At 49.0% G+C, this 18,906-nt stretch overlaps 1 protein-coding gene across 4 annotated transcripts in view; it reads right to left on the bottom strand.

Annotated features, from left to right (window-relative positions):
* Positions 1-10,638: 10,638 nt before the first annotated feature.
* The window catches only part of GMPR (guanosine monophosphate reductase), a 41,914-nt gene continuing 33,646 nt past the window's right edge, over positions 10,639-18,906 (bottom strand). For 3 of the 4 annotated variants that reach the window (XM_039251504.1, XM_039251502.1, XM_039251503.1), the window contains exons 7-9: positions 16,931-16,973; positions 14,774-14,933; positions 10,639-11,122 (exon numbers count right to left, since the gene is read on the bottom strand). In XM_039251504.1, the coding sequence (XP_039107435.1) occupies positions 10,942-11,122; positions 14,774-14,933; positions 16,931-16,973 (384 nt within the window). In that variant the 3' untranslated portion in view covers positions 10,639-10,941. Of the gene's footprint in view, positions 11,123-11,254; positions 11,366-14,773; positions 14,934-16,930; positions 16,974-18,906 lie in introns of all 4 variants that reach the window. The other variant, XR_005531620.1, reaches the window with a different exon arrangement.

The raw sequence follows: 18,906 nt of genomic DNA, 5'->3' as shown, positions 1-18,906 counted from the left end.
AGTGGCAGGTGGGGGGGGGGGGGGGGGGGGGGGGGGGGGGGGGGGGGGTGGCGGGGAGGTGGGGCAGTGCGTCCTGGGAGAAAGGAATGTGGCTTCAGAGCACCTGCCCTTTCCAGCTGCACCGAAGCCTCGGCCGTTCTGCGGGCAGGGAGCTGCCTAGGGGGGCATGCGGGCGTGCACTTGGGGTTTGCAGGTGCAGGGCAGGGGTGGGGGTGTCTCCTCCCCCCGCCTCCCTCTGTCTCTCCCTCTCTCTCGCCCTCCGCACGGGCCTGGTGAGGTTCTCACGTGCAGACATCAGGAACCCAGGCGCAGGGCCTGCTAGAGAGGCATCCAACAGCAGACGGAAAGCCAACCATGTAAAAGACCCTTTTCCTCCCCCCAACTTATTTTACAATAAAAGCAACTTTTAATCCTATAGAGATAATATTTCCCCCTATGGGGCCTGACTGCACTGATATTTTTTTAGAGCAACTGCCACACGTGGGATTTCGTTTCTGCTTTACTAAGTGCAGTGATGTCGCCCGGGTGTCGCGGTAGGCAGGGCAGCTCGGCGCTCCGAGCGGCGGTGGGGGGTGGGGTGGCAGGGGTGGGGGCGGGGGGCGCTGCAGGGGAGCGGACTGCCCACTCTGGATTCTGTGCAGTGTTAGGAAAACCAATCAGGTTCTCACATTGACTTCGCTCAAACAGCCCTGCAGAGAGCCGCGGCAGCGCTCGGCATTGGGTTTGCAAAATCTGGTCTTTTAACTCTAGTACTGTTTATAGTTCATGACTATGGACAACTCGGGTGCCACGGTGCCACTTTTTTCAGATTCCAGTGTGACGTGAGGAATTAGATTTTGAAGATGAGCATATATATTACTATCTCTAAGCACTTAAAATGCTGTTCACACTTTATTACCAAGCATCTTGGTCTATATCATTCAACAAGTACTGTATCTCCCTTTAAACTCTTTGGGAAGAAAAACAAAACAAAACAAAAAAATAAGTTGCTTTCTTTTTTTTTTTTTTTCAACACTGTAACTACATTTCAGGTCTGCAGAGTTTCTCACGAGCAAGATATTGGAAGTTTCAATGTGGTTTAAAGGGATGAATGTGAATTATGAACTAGTATGTGACAATGAATGACCACCAAGTACAGCCTGACAGGAAGTACTTTTCACTTTGATGTTTGAGAAAGAAGTAAAGGCATATATGCAGAGCTGGCAGAGAAACTGAGAGAAAAGGGATGGAAAAAAGAATACTCATTTTTGTCCAGTGTTTTTCTTTGTAAGATGAACTTTTAAAGAACCTTGCGATTTGCACATCTTGAGTTTATAATTTGTGTGATATTCCTGCAGTTTTTTAGCCAATAACATTGTGGGAAAGGTTTGGGGGACTGAACGAGCATAAATAAATGTAGCAAAATTACTTTCTAACCTGCCTAAACTGTAGGCCATTTTATAAGGTTATGTTCCTTTCAAAATTCATTTTGGTCTTTCTACCACATCTGTCACAAAAAAAAAAAAAAAAAAAAAAAAAAAACAGGTGTTAACAAGACAACTCTGAGAATTTTCTTCAGACTCATTGAGAGAGTTTTCCATAAAGACATTTATATATGTGAGCAAATTTTTTTAAATTACTTTATTATTGTTGTTTTTAATGTTATTTTCAGAATGACTTCTTTTTTTTCCATCTGAAATCAAATTGAGATTTAATGTTTGGTACAAACCCAGAAAGGGTATTATTTCACAGTTTAAACCTTTCATCCCCAGAGACCTGAAATATTGTGTGTGGGTTTGGGTGTGTGTCTTAAAGTGCTTTTAAAAATAATAATAATAAAGTTTTATAAGTAGGGAGACATTTTTAAATATTCTTACTTGGAATGGCTGCAGTTTATCTGAACAAATACTTAATCTGATTTTTCTTTTACCACGGAAAGCAGTACTTTTTCCATTTCACAAATGAAAAAACAAATTTCTAAAGTCAGCCCACATTTTGGCTCTCTAGTATCTCATTGCATTTAGCTCTCACCAGAACTTAATATTTATAAACCATTTTCTGGGGTGTACCAAAAACATTTGCATAGGTTTAGATTAGCTAGAACTTTCTCTGGATTTCATTATCCTCTCAACATGCTAGTGGAGACTTGGGTGAGCCCATTCTCACGGTCATACTGCTTATTTAGAGCTGGGTTTTTTTTTGTTTTTTGTTTTCTGTTTTTTTGTTTGGTTGTTTTTTTTTTTTAAGTTTCTGCTCAGAGAACTTGCTTAATCTTCCATATATTCTGCTCAGGGCACTTGCAATGATTAGGTTTTCTTTTTCTCTTTGTTTTGTAACCTTTAATGGTAAGAGGAATATGGGACTGCCATATACACTTTGTCCTCATCAATACCACTATTCACAGAAACTCACACGGACACCGAAACACACACACCACCTTTCGGCTTAACCTCCAGTATTGTGCTAACTGGATCCTCGACACCCAACACTAAAAATGGGAAAACATACATGGTTCGGAGCAATAGGAACATCATCATAATTTTTGTGCTTCTATTTCAGGTATAGGAATTCTTAAATAATTGGTTCTTTCTCGCATCGTCCCATTTCATTCTCTTGCTTTTTCTTACTGTGTGCAATACTTCCTGTGCCAATAGGTCAGACCAGTGTGCTCTAGTTAAAGCTCATTCCCCATCCGGCCCATCTTCCCTATTCTGGCCAGAGAAGGGCTGGAGGGAAGGAACCAGGAAGGGGAGTGCCTCCCTCTGTGAGCTCCCCACCATGGATGCTGATTGCTGGGGGCAGGGAGCTTTCAGGAGCCCCATATGTCTGTCACCGTGTTGCAGAAAGAGCCAATGAAGGAAAGCTAGGGGACCAGCCGAGTCCCTCTGTCACCATGAGGAATAGTGAATGTGTGGTGTAGGGGAGGGAGCAGGCAGATTCCGTTCTAAGGCACACCAAGATCCACCCATTCTCCAAGGTGTTTTCCAGAGAGGGTGGACCCCTCCTCGGGTCCGTGTCCCGGAGACTTTGAGCTGTGCCTCAGAGCACGGCGGGAAGTGTGGCCTAATATGTGTGCCACGTGCTCTGAGCGTGTGGCCAGTGGCCATGGAGGGGCCCCTTCGAACAATGGTCACCATTTCTTAGTGGCAGCTTTCCCTTCAAATGGGAAAAACATCCAAAGGACAGGGAACTTCCTCATGTTGGCAGACACTGGCAAGCTCCTGTGTAGCAAACATGACAATGAGAAGCATAGAAATTCTTCGGTGCCGTGCAGCTCACAAGGATGAGCCGTGTGCCTCTGTACTTTGTCCACTTTGCAATATCTACTGACAACCTTCTTTAGTTCTTCTTTCTTTCCTATTTTCCATTTCTAAACTAATAACAGCAGGCCTTTTGCGTTTACAGTGGAACACAATCACCAAGAAATCAGTCAGGGCGAAAGAAAAAAAGAAAAAAGAAACCAACAATCAAGAACCTCTCTTTATAGGGATCTATAAATACATTAAAGGACTGTTCCTTAGAATGTTTAACGTAAGAATTATTTCAGTTTGTTTGGGCCACATTGCGGGGGGGGGGGGGCGGGGGGAGATACGAAGATGGATACCACTTACCTCAAACCTTTTAAAGTGGAAATCCAAATCGCATTTTTGTTTGGACTTTCAGGATCATTTTCTATGTCAGTCAATTTTTTTTGTTTTGTTTTCCCCAACTCACCCAGTTTGGTATGGGAGGATTTTTTTTTTTTCCTTGCTGTGGATCCCATTTCTAAGTCTGAATTGTGACCCGCTATGTTTTCTGTTAGGTGAGTGTGTTGGGTTTTCCCCCCACCAGGAAGTGGCGGCACCCCCTTTTCCCCCTACAAGGAACTCTGCGGAACCTTTCTCACCTCTTACTCAGGGACGGGGCTGGCGTGTGTGTGGTACACTGATGTGTCCAGAAGCAGCACTTTGACTGCTGTGGAGGCTTGTACAATTTCAAGGAATGTTTGGATTTCCTGCATCTTGTGGATTACTCCTTAGATACTGCATAGATTGCAATATAATGCTGCATGTTCAAGATGAACAGTAGCTCCTAGTAATCATACAATTTACTCTTTGCACATAGTTTGATCTTTACTGAAATGTGTTGCCAAAATTTATTTTTGTTGTTGTAGCTTTGGAATTTTTTTGTCTGTTTTTTAAAGACACAATTGACAATACCCTTTAACATCTGTGACTACTAAGGAAACCTATTTCTTTCATAGAGAACAAAAATCTCAAAATGCTTTTGAAGACACTAATGCCATGCTATTTCAGATGTGGGAGAGGCAGCAGAGTTCTCGGACAGGAGGCCAGGCTTTGTGAGCTGTGTTGGTTGTCATGGCTACTGTTGCATGAACCGCACAAAGCTCAACAAACTGGTCTGTTCTCTCCCAGAACCCTTTGCACTTCTATTTCCTAGTCACCCGTGATGATTTCAGGTAGAAGAGGGGCCGGCAGTCTCATGGCCCAATCCAGCACCTTCAGTGGTGATATGAAAGGAAAGGAGATTATGCTTTTTATTTTTTCAAGTGGAGTGGAGGCCTTTGCTTCTACCTTTGTGTTTTTAACCCAGAATTTCTGAAATAGAGAATTTAGGAACACATCAAGTAATAACTATACAGAAAATATACTTTTTTATAAAGCACATGCATATGCTATTGTATTGGGTTGGTTTCCTCTCTTTTCCACGGACAGTGTTGTGTTTCTGTTGATAGGGAAACTCCAAAGAATTTGCACACCTCCACTCCGGAGCTGAGATTTCTTTTACATAGATGACCTCGCTTCAAACATGTTACCTTACGGATAGGATCTTCTCTTGTAGCACTATACCTTGTGGCAATTCTTTTTCATTCTCTCTCTCTCTCTTTTTTAAATGTACACCTAATTTGAGAAGCTGAAGAAGAAAAAATTTTGAAGCACTCACTTTGAGGAGTACAGGTAATGTTTTCAAAAATTGCACAAAAGAAAAATGAATGTCGAAATGATTCATTCAGTGTTCGAAAGACATGGATCTGTTGAAACAATGAGTTTCATACCTTGTTTGTAAAAACAAAAAAAAAAAAGCATAAAGGTTGAAAGTTACATGTTGGGTTTTTTTTGTTTGTTTTGTTTTTTGTTTTTGTATATAGAAATTTGTCATGTCCAAAATAATCAGACTTGTGTGGTTACGGCCTGGAAGAATTAACGTAAAAGGCTCTTAAACTATACCTACCCTTCCTTTATGTTTTTGTTACATAGAGCCCTCGTCAGAGGGAGGGCAACTCTGTATTCTGAAATTTGAGAAAACTGTTCATTCCTGTGCTGAAAGTACTTCTCTGAGCTCCTTTCTTGGTTTAAACTCTCAAGCCATTGCAACTCCTTTTTCTTCAGAGATCGCGTTTCACATTGTTAGCACTTCCTGTTTCAATAAACCCAAAGAATATAATCCTGAACAAGAAGTGTTTGTAACAAGGGATCCTAGCCACCAGTAAAACAGAACTCATTATGAGGACACAAACACAAAAAAAGTTCAGCCTTCTCCCCTCCCCCCCCCGCACCTCATTTAAATGGGGGGTATAAACAAGAATTTCAATTGCAATGCCTCTTTTTACTTTAGTTTTGGGGGTTTTTTTTCCTTTACTCTTGAGGCCAAAATACCCAGTAAAATATGGAGCAACTTCTCAGAAGAGTCCTATTCTGTCTCAAACGCAAAGCAACCAGCAGAAACCGGACAGCCGTGGGGATCCTGAACCCACCGACGGTTCTTAAATTCAGAATCTCAGCCCCTCCCTTACCATTCAATGCAATGCTTCCGGTAGCTGACATTCACCTGTACGAAGGCGGGAGGGAAGAGCCGCTTCAGTTTTTCATGTCCTTCATGACTTTGCATACAAATGGTTCAGCTGTATTAAAATTAAGTGCATTTGGCCAATAGGTAGTATCTATACAGTAACAGTCTCTAAGAATTTCCGTCACTTTTCTTATCCGAAAGGACTCAAGTCTTCCACTGCAGATAATTGGAGACTTCACCCAAGTTTTCTTCCCCTTTAGTTTTGTTTGTTTGCTGTCTGGACGGCCAGCGAGCCGGTCTCCTTTTCCGTTGGCCAGTCTGAAGGTTTGCATTGGAAGTGCTGTTTACAGCAGTCCTTGCTCGGATGACACACTGTCCTCCGGGAATATCAAGTCTGGCGTGACTGCCATTGGCTTAGAGCTGTGTCTTCACAGTTAACCAAGAAGCTGGGCGTGTACGTTTCCTCTGGTTCTTACGTGAACCACCACTCTTATTATCTGGCCCAGGAATGGGGTAAATTGTTCAGTCAGTGAACATTTAGCTTGATACCTGCACATTCGGTCCCGCGAATACTGCCCTTTTGGCCTTTTGGGGTGGCTTCTTCCTCCTCAGTCTTCGCCTGTAGACCCATTTAGGGTCAGGCGAAGGGAGGCCTTGGGAGATCCCTGCCAGTTTTCGTGGTGGCCTTGGTTTAAGACAGTCCTAACTTCTGGCCAGTGGGGCTCAGAGCCATCTCTGAGATTCGTACCACTGTCTCTTTTAACGATCAGATCATTACCCACCAAACTTCCAATCGTACGCCTCCCACCGGCCAAGGGAAAAGAGACACCAGAACTTTGGGGCACTATCAGACTGACATGGCCAGTACAGAGGAGAACGAGGGAAAGAATGTTTTGCACCTTATTGAAAAGAAAAAAATTTTAAGTGCATACATAGTTAAGAGCTTTTATTGTGACAGAACTTTTTTCCATATGCGTGCATACTCTCTGTAATTCCAGTGTAAAATATTGTACTTGCACTAGCTTTTTTAAAACAAATATTAAAAAAAATGGAAGAATTCATATTCTATTTTCTAATCGTGGTGTGTCTATTTGTAGGATACACTCGAGTCTGTTTATTGAATTTTATGGTCCCTTTCTTTGATGGTGCTTGCAGGTTTTCTAGGTAGAAATTATTTCATTATTATAATAAAACAATGTTTGATTCAAAATTTGAACAAAATTGTTTTAAATAAATTGTCTGTATACCAGTACAAGTTTATTGTTTCAGTATACTCGTACTAATAAAATAACAGTGCCAATTGCAAATGTGTGTCCTTGCCTCTGTCGGGTCCTTGAAGAAAGAGGAGGTTGAGAAAAGAATGCCCTGGGTGACCCCTGGGTCGGGTTGTACTGGGGAGTGGGTGTAAGGTAGTGCCTTTGCTAGGAATGCTTTTTGGGGAGGTTGGGGGAAAGGCTTGCCCACGCCGGAGATGAGATTCTGAGATAAAAGGCACGTTCCAACATCCCACGTTTGGCTTATTCAGTTCATGTTTATTTCCTCCTCGCTCAACAATGCTGTTTACAAGAGATCTTTGTTTCCAAACAGCATTTGGCAGCTTCATGGGACCCGAGTAGCGTTATCTATACATTCTGGAACAGTGTGGCCACACACCGGTTAGTGGTGTGAAGGTGGAAAGTTCCTTCGGATTTCCTTTAGCTCATGCCTGACAGAAAACTCAGCTGGCCAGAGGAGCCCCCTTTTGTCTCAAGAACGCTGCTCAGGGGGCGCCTGTGTGGCTTAGTCGGTTGAGCGTCCGACTTTCGCTTAGGTCATGATCTCGCGGTTCGTGGGTTCGAGCCTCGCGTCGGGCTCTGTGCTGACTGCCTGCTCAGAGCCTGGAGCCTCTTTCAGTCTGTGACTCCCTCTCTCTCTGACCCTCCCCTGCTCACACTCTCTCTCTCTCTCCTAGAAATAAATAAAAAAATTAAAAAAAAAAAAAAAAAAGAACGCTGCTCAGGTCAGTAGGTCTGCCCTGGGTCCCTACTCTCAGGCAGAAATGGCTTCGCAGTTACTCCAGAAAGTAATTCCCCAGAGACCCATGCAGGTGAACACCCCCCCCCCCATCTGCACATGGGGCTATAAAATCCTTCCCCAGAGATGGGAAAGGAATTCTCCGTGCTAAATTCAGGGTTTTCACTGAGCCCAGGGAGGACTGGGTAACCCCTTCCTTGTGCTGTCTTCCTGGTTCAATGTTTCGGGGAGGGGTGGGGCTCTCTGAGACCCCTCTGGGGGCTTTGCATTGAGATCCTGACGCGCTGGGAACATCAGTGCTGAAAGCGTGTGCATGGCACCATCAGGGATCAGGGGACCCTTGCAGCCCACGAGAGGTCCCCTCCTCCAGGGCAGCCTGGACAGATGAGCCACCTGCTATATGAGCTGCTAACAGTTCCGAGAGGTTGGGGCCCAGAGGCTGCAGGCTTAGCTCAAGGGTTCAAATGAGGGGAAAAGTTTCATGTGCCGCAATGAGGCAGGCCTTGAAACCCTTAAAAGCAAGGCAGGGGCAGCCCTTGGCGAATGGCGTCTCATTCACGGACACCTCTCCCCACGGGTATCCTGCACGACACCTGATACCCGGCCTCAGGCTCCCCGGGGCCCATCGCTATTGGAGGCAGAGATGCGCGGAGGAAGGCAAAGCATTTAACGGGGCCTTCACGGAGCTTTTTGCAAAATCTCTGCTTCCAGGTGACTCACTTCCCTCAGCAAGGGACATGCCTCCAGCTGGGGGACACCAAGAGCAGGGAGTGGACAAAACCTTTACACAAGCTGGGAAAAGCAGCACAGGCCTCTGCAAAGAGCACAGCCTGTACTAGGCGGACGGGTGTCCCCATCCCAGACCACTGTGCGTGTGACACTGCAGCTGGATGTAAGAGGGGACCGTGGTGGGCCCAGGCTACGCAGGGGTGCCCAGAAAGCTCCCTTACTATTGCTGGTACATTTTGAATGGATTTCTTTAAGATCTGCCTTCTTTGACTTCTCTCCCTTACTTTGCAACAAAGAATCTCTTAAACATAGGCACTTGAGTAGAAAACCTCTTACACAGAAAGTGTGGGACTCAACCCTCAGGCAAGGCTGCGGAAAAGGTGCGGTGCCTCCAGCAAAACCCCACGTATTGCTCTTTGTTAATACAGCATCTGGGGGCGCCTGGGTGGCTCAGTCGGTTGAGCATCCGACTTCGGCTCAGGTCAAGATCTCTCGGTTCATGGGCTCAAGCCCCGTGTAGGGCTCTGTGCTGACAGCTTAGCTCAGAGCCTGGAGCCAGTCTTCAGATTCTGTGTCTCCCTCTCTCTCTGACCCTCCCCTGCTCATGCTGTCTGTCTCTCTCTCTCAAAAATAAATTAAAAACATTTTTTAAAAAACAGCGTCTAGCCTTGCATCTCAAACGTATAGCCAATTCATGTTTCCCCAAGTAGAAAAACAGTTCCTAATGGATTCAGGGGCAAAAAGTTTTACAACAGAGCTGAAGTTGCTGAACCCTTAAATGTGTTCTTAGAAGCCTAAAAATGGATAGTTTCCTGGAACGTTATGATTGGGGTGGATGCTTTGTACAGTGCGCGTCACCGCGGACATCAGCGTCCTTATACAGAAGCACCGTGCGATCCTTCTCTCTTCCAGGAGCGCCCCCTACTTTGTAAAGGAAAATCTACTCCTGAGTCAGCTTCTTTAAACCTTGTTTAAGAGAAAATCAAGTAACACATCCTGGTCTGCATATATTTTCCAGTCCTGATACTTGAGCAATGCTTCCAAAGAAGTGGCCAGTCATCATTTATCAATCCATGTTCACTGTCTCAACAAGTGCCCCAGTGAACGTTCCCCCAAGGCCCCGGGTCCTTTCTCCAGAAAAATACCATTGCTACCGGCCAGTGAATTGGCCACTTTACAATAATACCAGCTGGCCCTTCCTTGACAGTATTAATGGACTCGACATTGGAAAACTTCTCACTCCGATTTTAAACCAATGACTTTTAAAAATCCACGGGTCACGGTGTTTTCTGTCTCTCAGTGGGATTCCACTTGCCGAGGTTTTAGTGGATAACCTTTCAATCAAACATCCCACGGCGCTTCAAAATAACGTATAGTCTCTTTAAGAGAGAGGCCAGCCTAACAGGCTGGGACGGAGGAGGGAAAAGGAAGGAGAACAAAACTCAATGAAAACCGGGGACGGGGACAGCATCCTCTAAGCAGCCCTGACCCTGTAGTGACAGATACCTGTTCCCAGAAGGCACGTGTAACACAGGTAGTAACAACGTGTAGCCACACCCCTGCGAGGATCTGCAGGAAACCAGTTCTCCAAGTTCATGTATCTAGTCAGGTGCTTTTTGTTCTTTTGCAGCAACCAAAAGCAAAGGAGGGGAGGGGCCGGTTACTCTGGGAGGGGCCTGGCCACCCAATCCTCTCCTCCCCTCCCCACCCCTCCCCTCCCCTCTCCTCCCTTCCCCTCCCCTCTCCTCCCTTCCCCTCCCTCCTCCTCCCCTCCCCTCTGTGACTGCTAGAGCCCAAGCGTGAGAAGTAGGTAGAAAACTCCCAGCTCCCTTGACAACCTACTTCCTGCAAAGGCAAACTCCATCATTCCACCAAGTCTTAAGATAATTGCATTATATTAAAGTGAAACCATTTTTCTTTAAAAAAGAAAGACAGAAAGACAGAAAGACAGACAGACAGACAGACAGAAAAAGAAAGAAAGAAAGAAAGAAAGAAAGAAAGAAAGAAAGAAAGAAAGAAAGAAAGAGAAAGAAAGAAAGAGAAAGAAAGAAAGAAAGAAAGAAAGAAAGAAAGAAAGAAAGAAAGAAAGAAAGAAAGAAAGAAAGAAAGAAAAGAGAAGGAAGGAAGGAAAAAGAAAGAATGAGAACGAGAATGAGAAGAAGAAAAAGAAAAAGAGGAGTTGATCTGAACAGTGAGGTCATGAGTTCCAGGCAGCTGGGCTCTGGCCACAGCCCCGGTCAGCGCCCGGCTTCCGGGCCCCCGGAAGGCACTAGGAGAGCCCCAAAGCCTCCGGGCAGCAGGTAGGGGAGCAGGAGGCGGTAGTCCAGCATTCAGGAGCAGCCAGAAACTCTGCTGTGACAGGAGGTGGGAGGTGCGAAAGCAGGTGTACGTGGAAGGTTCCATGAGCCGGAAGTCGCCTCATCCTCAAGGTTAGCTGAACACAGTGTTGTGCTGTTGAGTCACCCGGATGAACGTCGCCCTCCTGCTGAGCTCTTTGAGTTTGGCGGCCCCCACGTAAGTGCACGTAGACCTCAGTCCTCCAAGAATATCCAGAATCGTGTTTTGTACATCCCCTTTGTAAGGCACTTCCACAGTCTTACCCTCAGAAGCTCTGCAAGAAAAAGGAAGCTTTTCTTTTCATGTTTTTTTTCCCCTTACGACTCCAGCTGGAGTTACTCCCAGCGTTAGCTTAGCGCTTGACCCAACCCCCAGGCACTCAGGTAGCTCCATGGCCCCCTCTCACCCCAGCCCCACGTTGCTACAAATGCCAAGCCGATGTTGCCAGCATCTCAGGTGGATGCATTTCTCCCATCCAAAATGCACACACAGCCTCGCTGCTGGCTACCGGGAGCGCCTGAAAAAGGAAAGTCCTTGTCAGCAGCCCTGGAGGAAGTAGACCCCTCCCGGCCCGCGCGGTCACCCTCTCAGCAGAATCCTCTCTCTGCCACCTGCTGCTACTCTACCTTCATCTCTACCCCGGTGTCCTGTTGACTCAGAGCCCAAGAGGAAGAACGGATATGGCGGCATACCTCTTGAACAACCTCCCCCTCAATTGCCTACAACTAAGAGATGAAGAGGACGTCACTACAGTGTCCCACATACAATGGTTTGACTCCACCCTGGTGCAGAGCCATCCGCATTCAGTAGAAGCCATACGTCACCAGCTGAGCTTGGATCCTTTCCCAAGCTAGTGGTGTGCATACAATCCTCACCTGTGATGCAGGCCATCGATGGCCACAGCTACATCAGCCCCGGGATCGTGAGGGTGAATGATCCCAATACACCAACCAACCACCCAGCACCCGTACAACCTGTCTATACCGTTTTCCAGTAGAGTATTCGATCAATTACATGAGATGTTCAACACTTCATTATTAAAAAGGCCTTGTGTTAGTGGATTCTGCCCAACTGTAGGCTAACAGAACTCCTCTGAGCACATTTAAGGTGGGCTAGACTGAGCGATGACGTTCAGTGGGTCAGGTGTATTAAATGCATTTCAATTTATGATATTTTCAACTTAAGATGGGTTTATCAAGACATAGCGCCGTAAGTCAAGGAAGATCTGTAAAATGGACGACTCAAGTCCTGTTCAGTTGCATGGACATTCAGTCTGGACTTGTTTTTCGAGAAGGAAGGAAATCTCCAATCTATGCAAAACCCCTAGCCTTCGTCTAAGGCTCGGGCAATCTGGAAATTCTAACAATTCACCCACTTCTGGACATTTCTTTTCTGGTCTCTTCAACTAGGAAAAATAGCATCTCTCAATCAGAAACTCATTACCCAGAATTTCAAAATAGTATTAACTCTGGTTGCTCTGAAATCCACACATCTAAGGGGACCCTCAAGTGCAATGAAATCTACCCCCTTAAACCACTGACTAGACCAAGCCGGCCTCATGGCTGGTTCAGAACATCGAGCTCACGGAGCCCAGCACCGGCCACCCCCGAGAGGATTCGCATCACCACGCTCTGTGACCGGGGACATGAGCCCGCAGTGACTGACGTTTCACTTTTTCAAAGAGATTCCCCTGGCTTGCTTCTCTGCTCTCATCGTTGCTTCTCTGCTAACTGGTGACGGCACCTCGAAGCTCAAGCCTTCTCATCTGTAAAGCGAAGGGACTTTATTCTGTCTCCCAGGAACAGCGTGAGGATAAATGGTTAATGGTGGGGAAGGAACCAGCAAGGCATAAATAGCTCTACCTTAATTAAATATAACCTCAAAGGAGGACCATTCTTGTGAGGAGACTGTAAACTGCCAGAGAAAAAAAAAAGAGGAAGAGACAGGCAGGGAGGGAGGGAGACAGAGAGACAGAAAAAACCAGACGCAGCCTGCAGGGCCCGGGCTGCCTCCAGATTGAGGTTCTAATTCCTTCAGCACTTCCCTTTCTTGTCTAATCGGCTTCCAGAACGGAGTCCTGATACGCTTGAGTCTTCTATTTTCGTTTTGTCTAAACCCTGCTGAAATTACAGATGGGTTTTTCTTTCGGCTCCTTGGCTTCCGTGTGTGCTATAACCTGGTCTGCCCTTCCCTGTCTACTTCCCTTGGAACCCAAAACAGACGCAACAGCTAGAGGGCAAAAAAGGTCCTCCAGGCGAGGAATCCAGCTGTCATATAACCACAGTGGCTCCGCTTAACACCCCAGCACACGGTAGACACTGCACCGGCCCTCAGGTTAGGAAGGTGGTTGCTAGTAAAGCGTGAAGCTTCTGGGCCCGAGGTCTGGGGTGCCGCCGAGGCAGTGATGCTCAGCCTGCCCATCCTCATGAGCCGTGCAACCCCCTCCATCGGGCACAGCGTGGGAGAGAGAGCGTTCTTCTGTTCTGACTGAAGCTCCAGGATGATGGAAGAAGCGCAGTCCCCTATTCCTGCCCCCCGCCCTGCCTTCCCTACGCTGCATCATCATCGTGATGCTGAGATTCCTCTTCCAAAGGAGAAAGAGGCTGCAGAGAATGGGAATGGACATCTGTCCGCCATATCCCACGGAAGCACGGAACCCTGGCGGAGCCCCCCCACACCTCTCCCCTGCCCGCCCGTGAATCCCAGCGGGGTTCTGAGATCTTCCCTCCAGCTCGATCTGAACCTCCCACAACACTTCTGTGACCCATGTCCTCGAGATGAGTTTTCAAGTATTAGATGTGAGGTAGGAAATGGAGGGTGTCCGCCAGGGAGGGCTTCAGTTTCATCCCAGTGCCTGAGCGTTCCTGGAGAATGCAGACTTCCTTCTGAGGACGCAAGGCCTTCTGCCCCGTCCACTTAGTGGGACCTGTCAGCAGGCTAACGCTGATGAGAAGCAATAGCAGCTTCTATGGAACAAGGGCCGGCCATGGCCATGTGCCGTCCTGCGGGTCGTAAAACATGCATGCAGACAATTAAAACGGAAGTGAAATTGGAAATGTCCAGGTTATCTTTTGGGATCGTGGATTTGTTAAAAAAAAAAAAGATAGGCAGAAGTAAGCATCCTTTCTGCAGTGCAGTCAGTGACACAGTTAAATGGCTAAAAATGCTGCCTGTGTCAACTGTCAGAGCGTGGAGGCAGCTGAGAGTCTTACGGTAGAGGAAACACAGCATCCTTCTGGATGGTCTGACCCCCATGCAGCTGTGAGCACCATACCTGTTGCATCTGCAGTGGGAAACCCAATCTTCAGCCCAATGCTCACAGCCCGAACTCGCTCCAGGAGAGAGATCGGCAGTTACGGGGCTGGCTGAGCAAAGGCTCTACGGAAGGACAGGGCAAACATATTCCTGCCCATCCCCTGGAAGTCTAAGTGCCACCTTCCCGACTGGTTGCCCCCTTGTCCATTTCCATCTCTGTGCCAAGACATTTCTGCTCTGCGTGTCCTTAGGAAGGCCCCCAACACAGCAAATGCTGGCTGGATAAAAACTGGGACTATTTAAAAAGAAGCAGGATGGAGCACCCGCGTGGCTCAGTCCATTGGGTTTCCAACTCTGGCTCAGGTTATGATCTCACGGTTTGTGGGTTCAAGCTCCACATCAGGCACTGCTCTGTCAGCACAGAGCCTGCTTCAGATCTTCTGTCTCCCTCTCTCTCTCTGCCCCTCCCCTGCTCAGGCTCTCTCTCTCCCTCGCTCAAAAATAAAAAACAAACATGAAGAAGAAGGAGAAGGAGGAGAAGAAAGATACGTTCCCTAGCTTCCTCCCACGGTCCGTTAGTATCAACAGAACTGGTATTCGAGCTCTGCTTCCACCCTGTTCATGTAAATACGAGGCGTCGCCCACGAAGGGCGCTGGCGCTCCCCCTCACCTGTATTCGGCAACCCCTCCTGCGTGTTTCTTCATCGCTGTTTCGGAGCTCATCCCGTAGAAGAGCTTGAGCTTCTGCCCGTTCTTCTCAATCACCTCCCCGGCACACTCCGTGTGGCCCGAAAACATCCCTCCCAGCATGACGAAATCGGCTCCGGCTCCTGAGCCCCAACGGGGGAGAGGGGACAAGAAGAAGAGGAAAGAGCTCAGAGAACATCAGCTCTAGAAGGATCCACGTGCCGCGCCAACTCACCCCTCCCTGCTCCTTGCAATACTCAAGACGAAGAGTTCAAACTCACCTTTTTTGGAAAATGTTAAGAAGGCTCGCCAGCAGGGAGATGGGCACCGGACGCCCAGAGGGAGAAATGCAGCCTGCTGGTGGCTGGTGGCTAATGCACGAGACAATCCTTAATGGTAACTGATGACCAACTATGAGCACCTTCCCACAGAGGTCTAAGTCTTGTCATCAGAGCAGCCTGAAGAACTGGGCAGCATTTTCTACAGCGTGTTGCCTCCTCTCCTCCCCTACAGTCACTCCTCTGGTGTTCCCAACAGGCATCTGGTCTACCTTAGGCTATCAGCACCCTCACACTCTGCCTGTGTAGATCATGGAAGACCTTGAACAAACCGAAACTTTTACACCGGGGACTGGGAATTGAGAAACCTACAGGCTGGCTATATACGGCACCAAAGCTGCCTCTCCAGCGTCTATCAAAGGGCATGGCACATGGTTGATGTAGAGTTACTGGCTGTCAAGAAAGGATAAGGCGTATGTAGAAGAACCAGAAATCTCCCCACTGTCCAGCCTGTCCCTGGATGCGTATGCGGTCTCTCCACAGACTATGAACTTCTCCTGAGGCCTATGGAGGGTTTACGTTTAGAACCCGAGGACATCAGGGTCCAGACGGACTCAGTAATTAGGGTAAAGGGCAAGGAGGAGCAGCAAGCATGGGAACCCCGGAGAAGCGGCCCTGACCTCTTCTTTCGGGCCAGGGACGTATTTACAGGAGGGCTCTGGGATTTGCATTAGGCGTGCCAGGGCCTTGTGTCCAGCAGTTCAGAAAAGCAGGCTCTACAAGGCTGGCCCCTTGGCCTGGCATCGGACAAGCCACATACAACGGGACCCTCCTACATGGCAGCAAGATTTATAGGTCCTTCATTCCCGGGCCCCTATCCGGAATACTGGATGCTTGGCCACCCTGCCATGACTTTAAGGGGGCAGAGGGAAACTGGCGTCCAGCCAGGCCTCTCCCCCCAACCAGAGGGGATCCCCAAGACCAGGAACTGTTATCTACGAGGCATCTTCTTAACGACCAGTCACTTTAAAGTATGCCAGCCCCTCCTCTGTGCAGGGAGCCCAAGCCAGACCACCCACTGGCAGGAAGTAGATTTGGTGCAAAACTCAGTAACAAAAACATCTTTAGCTAATGGGTAAGTGAGCCCAGTAGTGTGGGGGACTCCTGATTCTCCCTGCTCTGCAGCAGCCTGTGGGACGCCGACCCTGTCACTCCCTCTCAGGGCCTCGGCCTCCACAATGATCAAGGAGGCCCTCTGGATTACACAGAGATGACCCCCATGTTCCATTCCATAACCGAGATGCTTGATTAACCAGCTCTGGCAGACAGACCTTGGCACTTGGCCAAGGGTGAGCTGCGGGCGGAGGGGACAGTGCATGGAGACGCTGCCAGCCAGCCCAATGCTTTCCTGCTTTCCCGAGGAAAGGCCGGGTGGCCCCAAAGCCCCACAGCATCACAGCTGCACGCGGCTGCCCCATGCTGGGAAACAGGCACCTCGGCCCTGGGCCTCGGTGAGAGTGCTGGGGGGCTCTGGCCCCTCCCAAAAGACTCCCCCTGCTTCAGTTCCCCTGCCTGAGGTCACTGTGGACCTGATACTGGCCTCTTCCACAGGCAGCCTGAGCCTTCTAAGCCTGGCTTGTAGGCTGTGGCCCCGCGTCTATACCCCAGGATGCCGGCTGGGTGGGATCAGGCATCAGGATTCTGGCCAATCGGGGCTGAAGTCCAGAGACAGGAAACTCAGGCCGGGCTTAGGATTCCCCCAGCAAGCCCCGCCTCCCATTCCGGTTCCCACCGGAGGCCAGCAGGGCTGCGGGGTGCTCCCTCCCCGCCCTCCCTCCCTCCTTCCTTCCCTGTCCCCTTACCAAAGGCTTTGGCGACATCTCCCGGACAAGTGCAGCCTCCGTCCTTCGAAGAGGAAAAAGCAAGGAGAGGGAGTCAGCGGGGTGTTCGGCCAGGCTGTCCCCTCCCCTGGGGTCATCGGGATGGGATATCCGCGATATCCGGATGCACCCCTCCTCTCCCCACCCCCACCCGGGCCAAGGGCAAGCCCCCAGCCAAAGTCAGCGACCCTCAGGGCCAGAGCCCGGTGCTCCCCAGCTGCCGTGGCCTCACTCCGTTTGCTCTCCTCAATGTAGCACCTGCTGTCCCCCAAGCCCTGCGTCCCCCCCTAGGATCTGCCATCCCCTGCAAGCCCAGGGCAGAGGGTCTCCCTCAGGAGCCGCTCTTGAGACCTCCCCCACCCCTGCCCCGCTAGCCCCTCACACAACATGCGGGGTCTGGGCCTTCCCAATTCATGTCTCATTCAAGGAGTCCCCTTTCCCTCCCTGCCTGGCGTGAGGTGAGGTTTATTTAGCCCAAGAGTGGAATTATTTTAAGCTCCGGAAAAAGGACACAGAGTTAGTTCCTTTATGATTCCAGCCGCCACATGCGTCTCCGATTCAACTTTATGTAACTCACCCAGTAGGCTTAAAATCAAACCTGCATCCCGGAGCCGCCGCCCCTCCCCGCCACCACCAATGGGGCGCTCGCGCCAGGGGCCGGTGAGCACCCAGCAGGGCCGTCACCCTGGGCTGCCCAGCAGGTGCATCCTTGGGGGCTCTATCTCCGCACCAGCGACGCAGTGCACAGCTTCCCGGATGCAGGGCCCACCGCGCGTCCTCACAGACACAGGCTGCCGCCTGCTAGTCAGTGCGGCCTATGTCAAGTCCAAGGGGGAGGCCAGCGAGGGCGGCCTGGACTTGCAGCCGGATCCCACACAGAGAGAGGCAAGGAAGCAAAGGCCAGGGGTAGCAGGGTCAGAGCGGATGTGATGACAGAGCCCTGGGCCCAGAGCAGGCGTGGGAGGAACTCGAAGGTCAAGTCCGGGAGGTGGGACCTGCCCATAAAGAGATGAGCTTCTCTGACCCCAGGGGGCCAAGGGTGCTGAGGAACGGTCACGTCGGAAGTAGTCTCTCAATGGAAGTGACATGGCCAAGCCGTCCATGCAGACAGCGCCGGGACGCGGGATTGTACCTCGTGTTGATGTGTGGATGCTTCCACACGTCAGCATGGCTACTCTCTCTTCAAGGTACAAACCCCCTATACGCCCTTTGCTGGTCCTGCCAATTTTCAAGTGCTTTATCTCTTTATCAAAGAGTGGGTGGCTCAGTCCGTGAAGCGTCCAACTTTGGCTCAGGTCGTGATCTCACGGTTCATGAGTTCGAGCCCTGCGTCGGGCTCTGCGCTGACATCTGGGAGAGCCTGGAGCCTGCTTCGGATTCTGTGTCTCCCTCTCTCTCTGTGCCCCTCCCCAGCTTGTGCATTTGCTCTCTCCCCTCTCTCTCAAAAATAAATAAACATTAAAAAGTGTCTTAAAAAAAAAAAAGAGCACTCCATGATGTGCCGCAGAGAGGAAATCATACTTACGGCATCTCCTACTCACTTTGCTTAGGGACACGTTTATAAATAGACAATGCAGCCCAAAGAAGCCAGGCTGTGCATTTAACCCAGTGCAATCCGACGTCCCATAATGCCTTCGGGCAAAGGAGTCTGCTCCCTTCTACCGTCAAGGGGTCACTTGCAAATATTGTTCAAAGCACCCTCTCATGTATCCAGGGGGCAGGGCTGTTAGGGGCAAATCTCTGCAATCTAAGACACGCATCTATTTTCACTTACAAACATGCACAGCTGCTGAAAGGTCGTCAGAAACAACGTGCAAATATTCCAAGAGCTGCTTGTTTTTGTTGTTCAAGAGCGTTAACATTGTATTTTAGTAGAAACAGCATCACATGAGTGGTAGGAACCTGCTCTGTGATGTGTCAGCCTCTCTTTTCTTCTTCAAAATACCTGCTCTTGGAGC

Source organism: Hyaena hyaena, unplaced genomic scaffold, assembly GCF_003009895.1.
Source record: "Hyaena hyaena isolate Hyena2069 unplaced genomic scaffold, ASM300989v1 scaffold_389, whole genome shotgun sequence".
In the NCBI taxonomy this organism is placed as follows: domain Eukaryota; kingdom Metazoa; phylum Chordata; class Mammalia; order Carnivora; family Hyaenidae; genus Hyaena; species Hyaena hyaena.
This window is presented reverse-complemented; position numbering and strand designations above follow the sequence as displayed.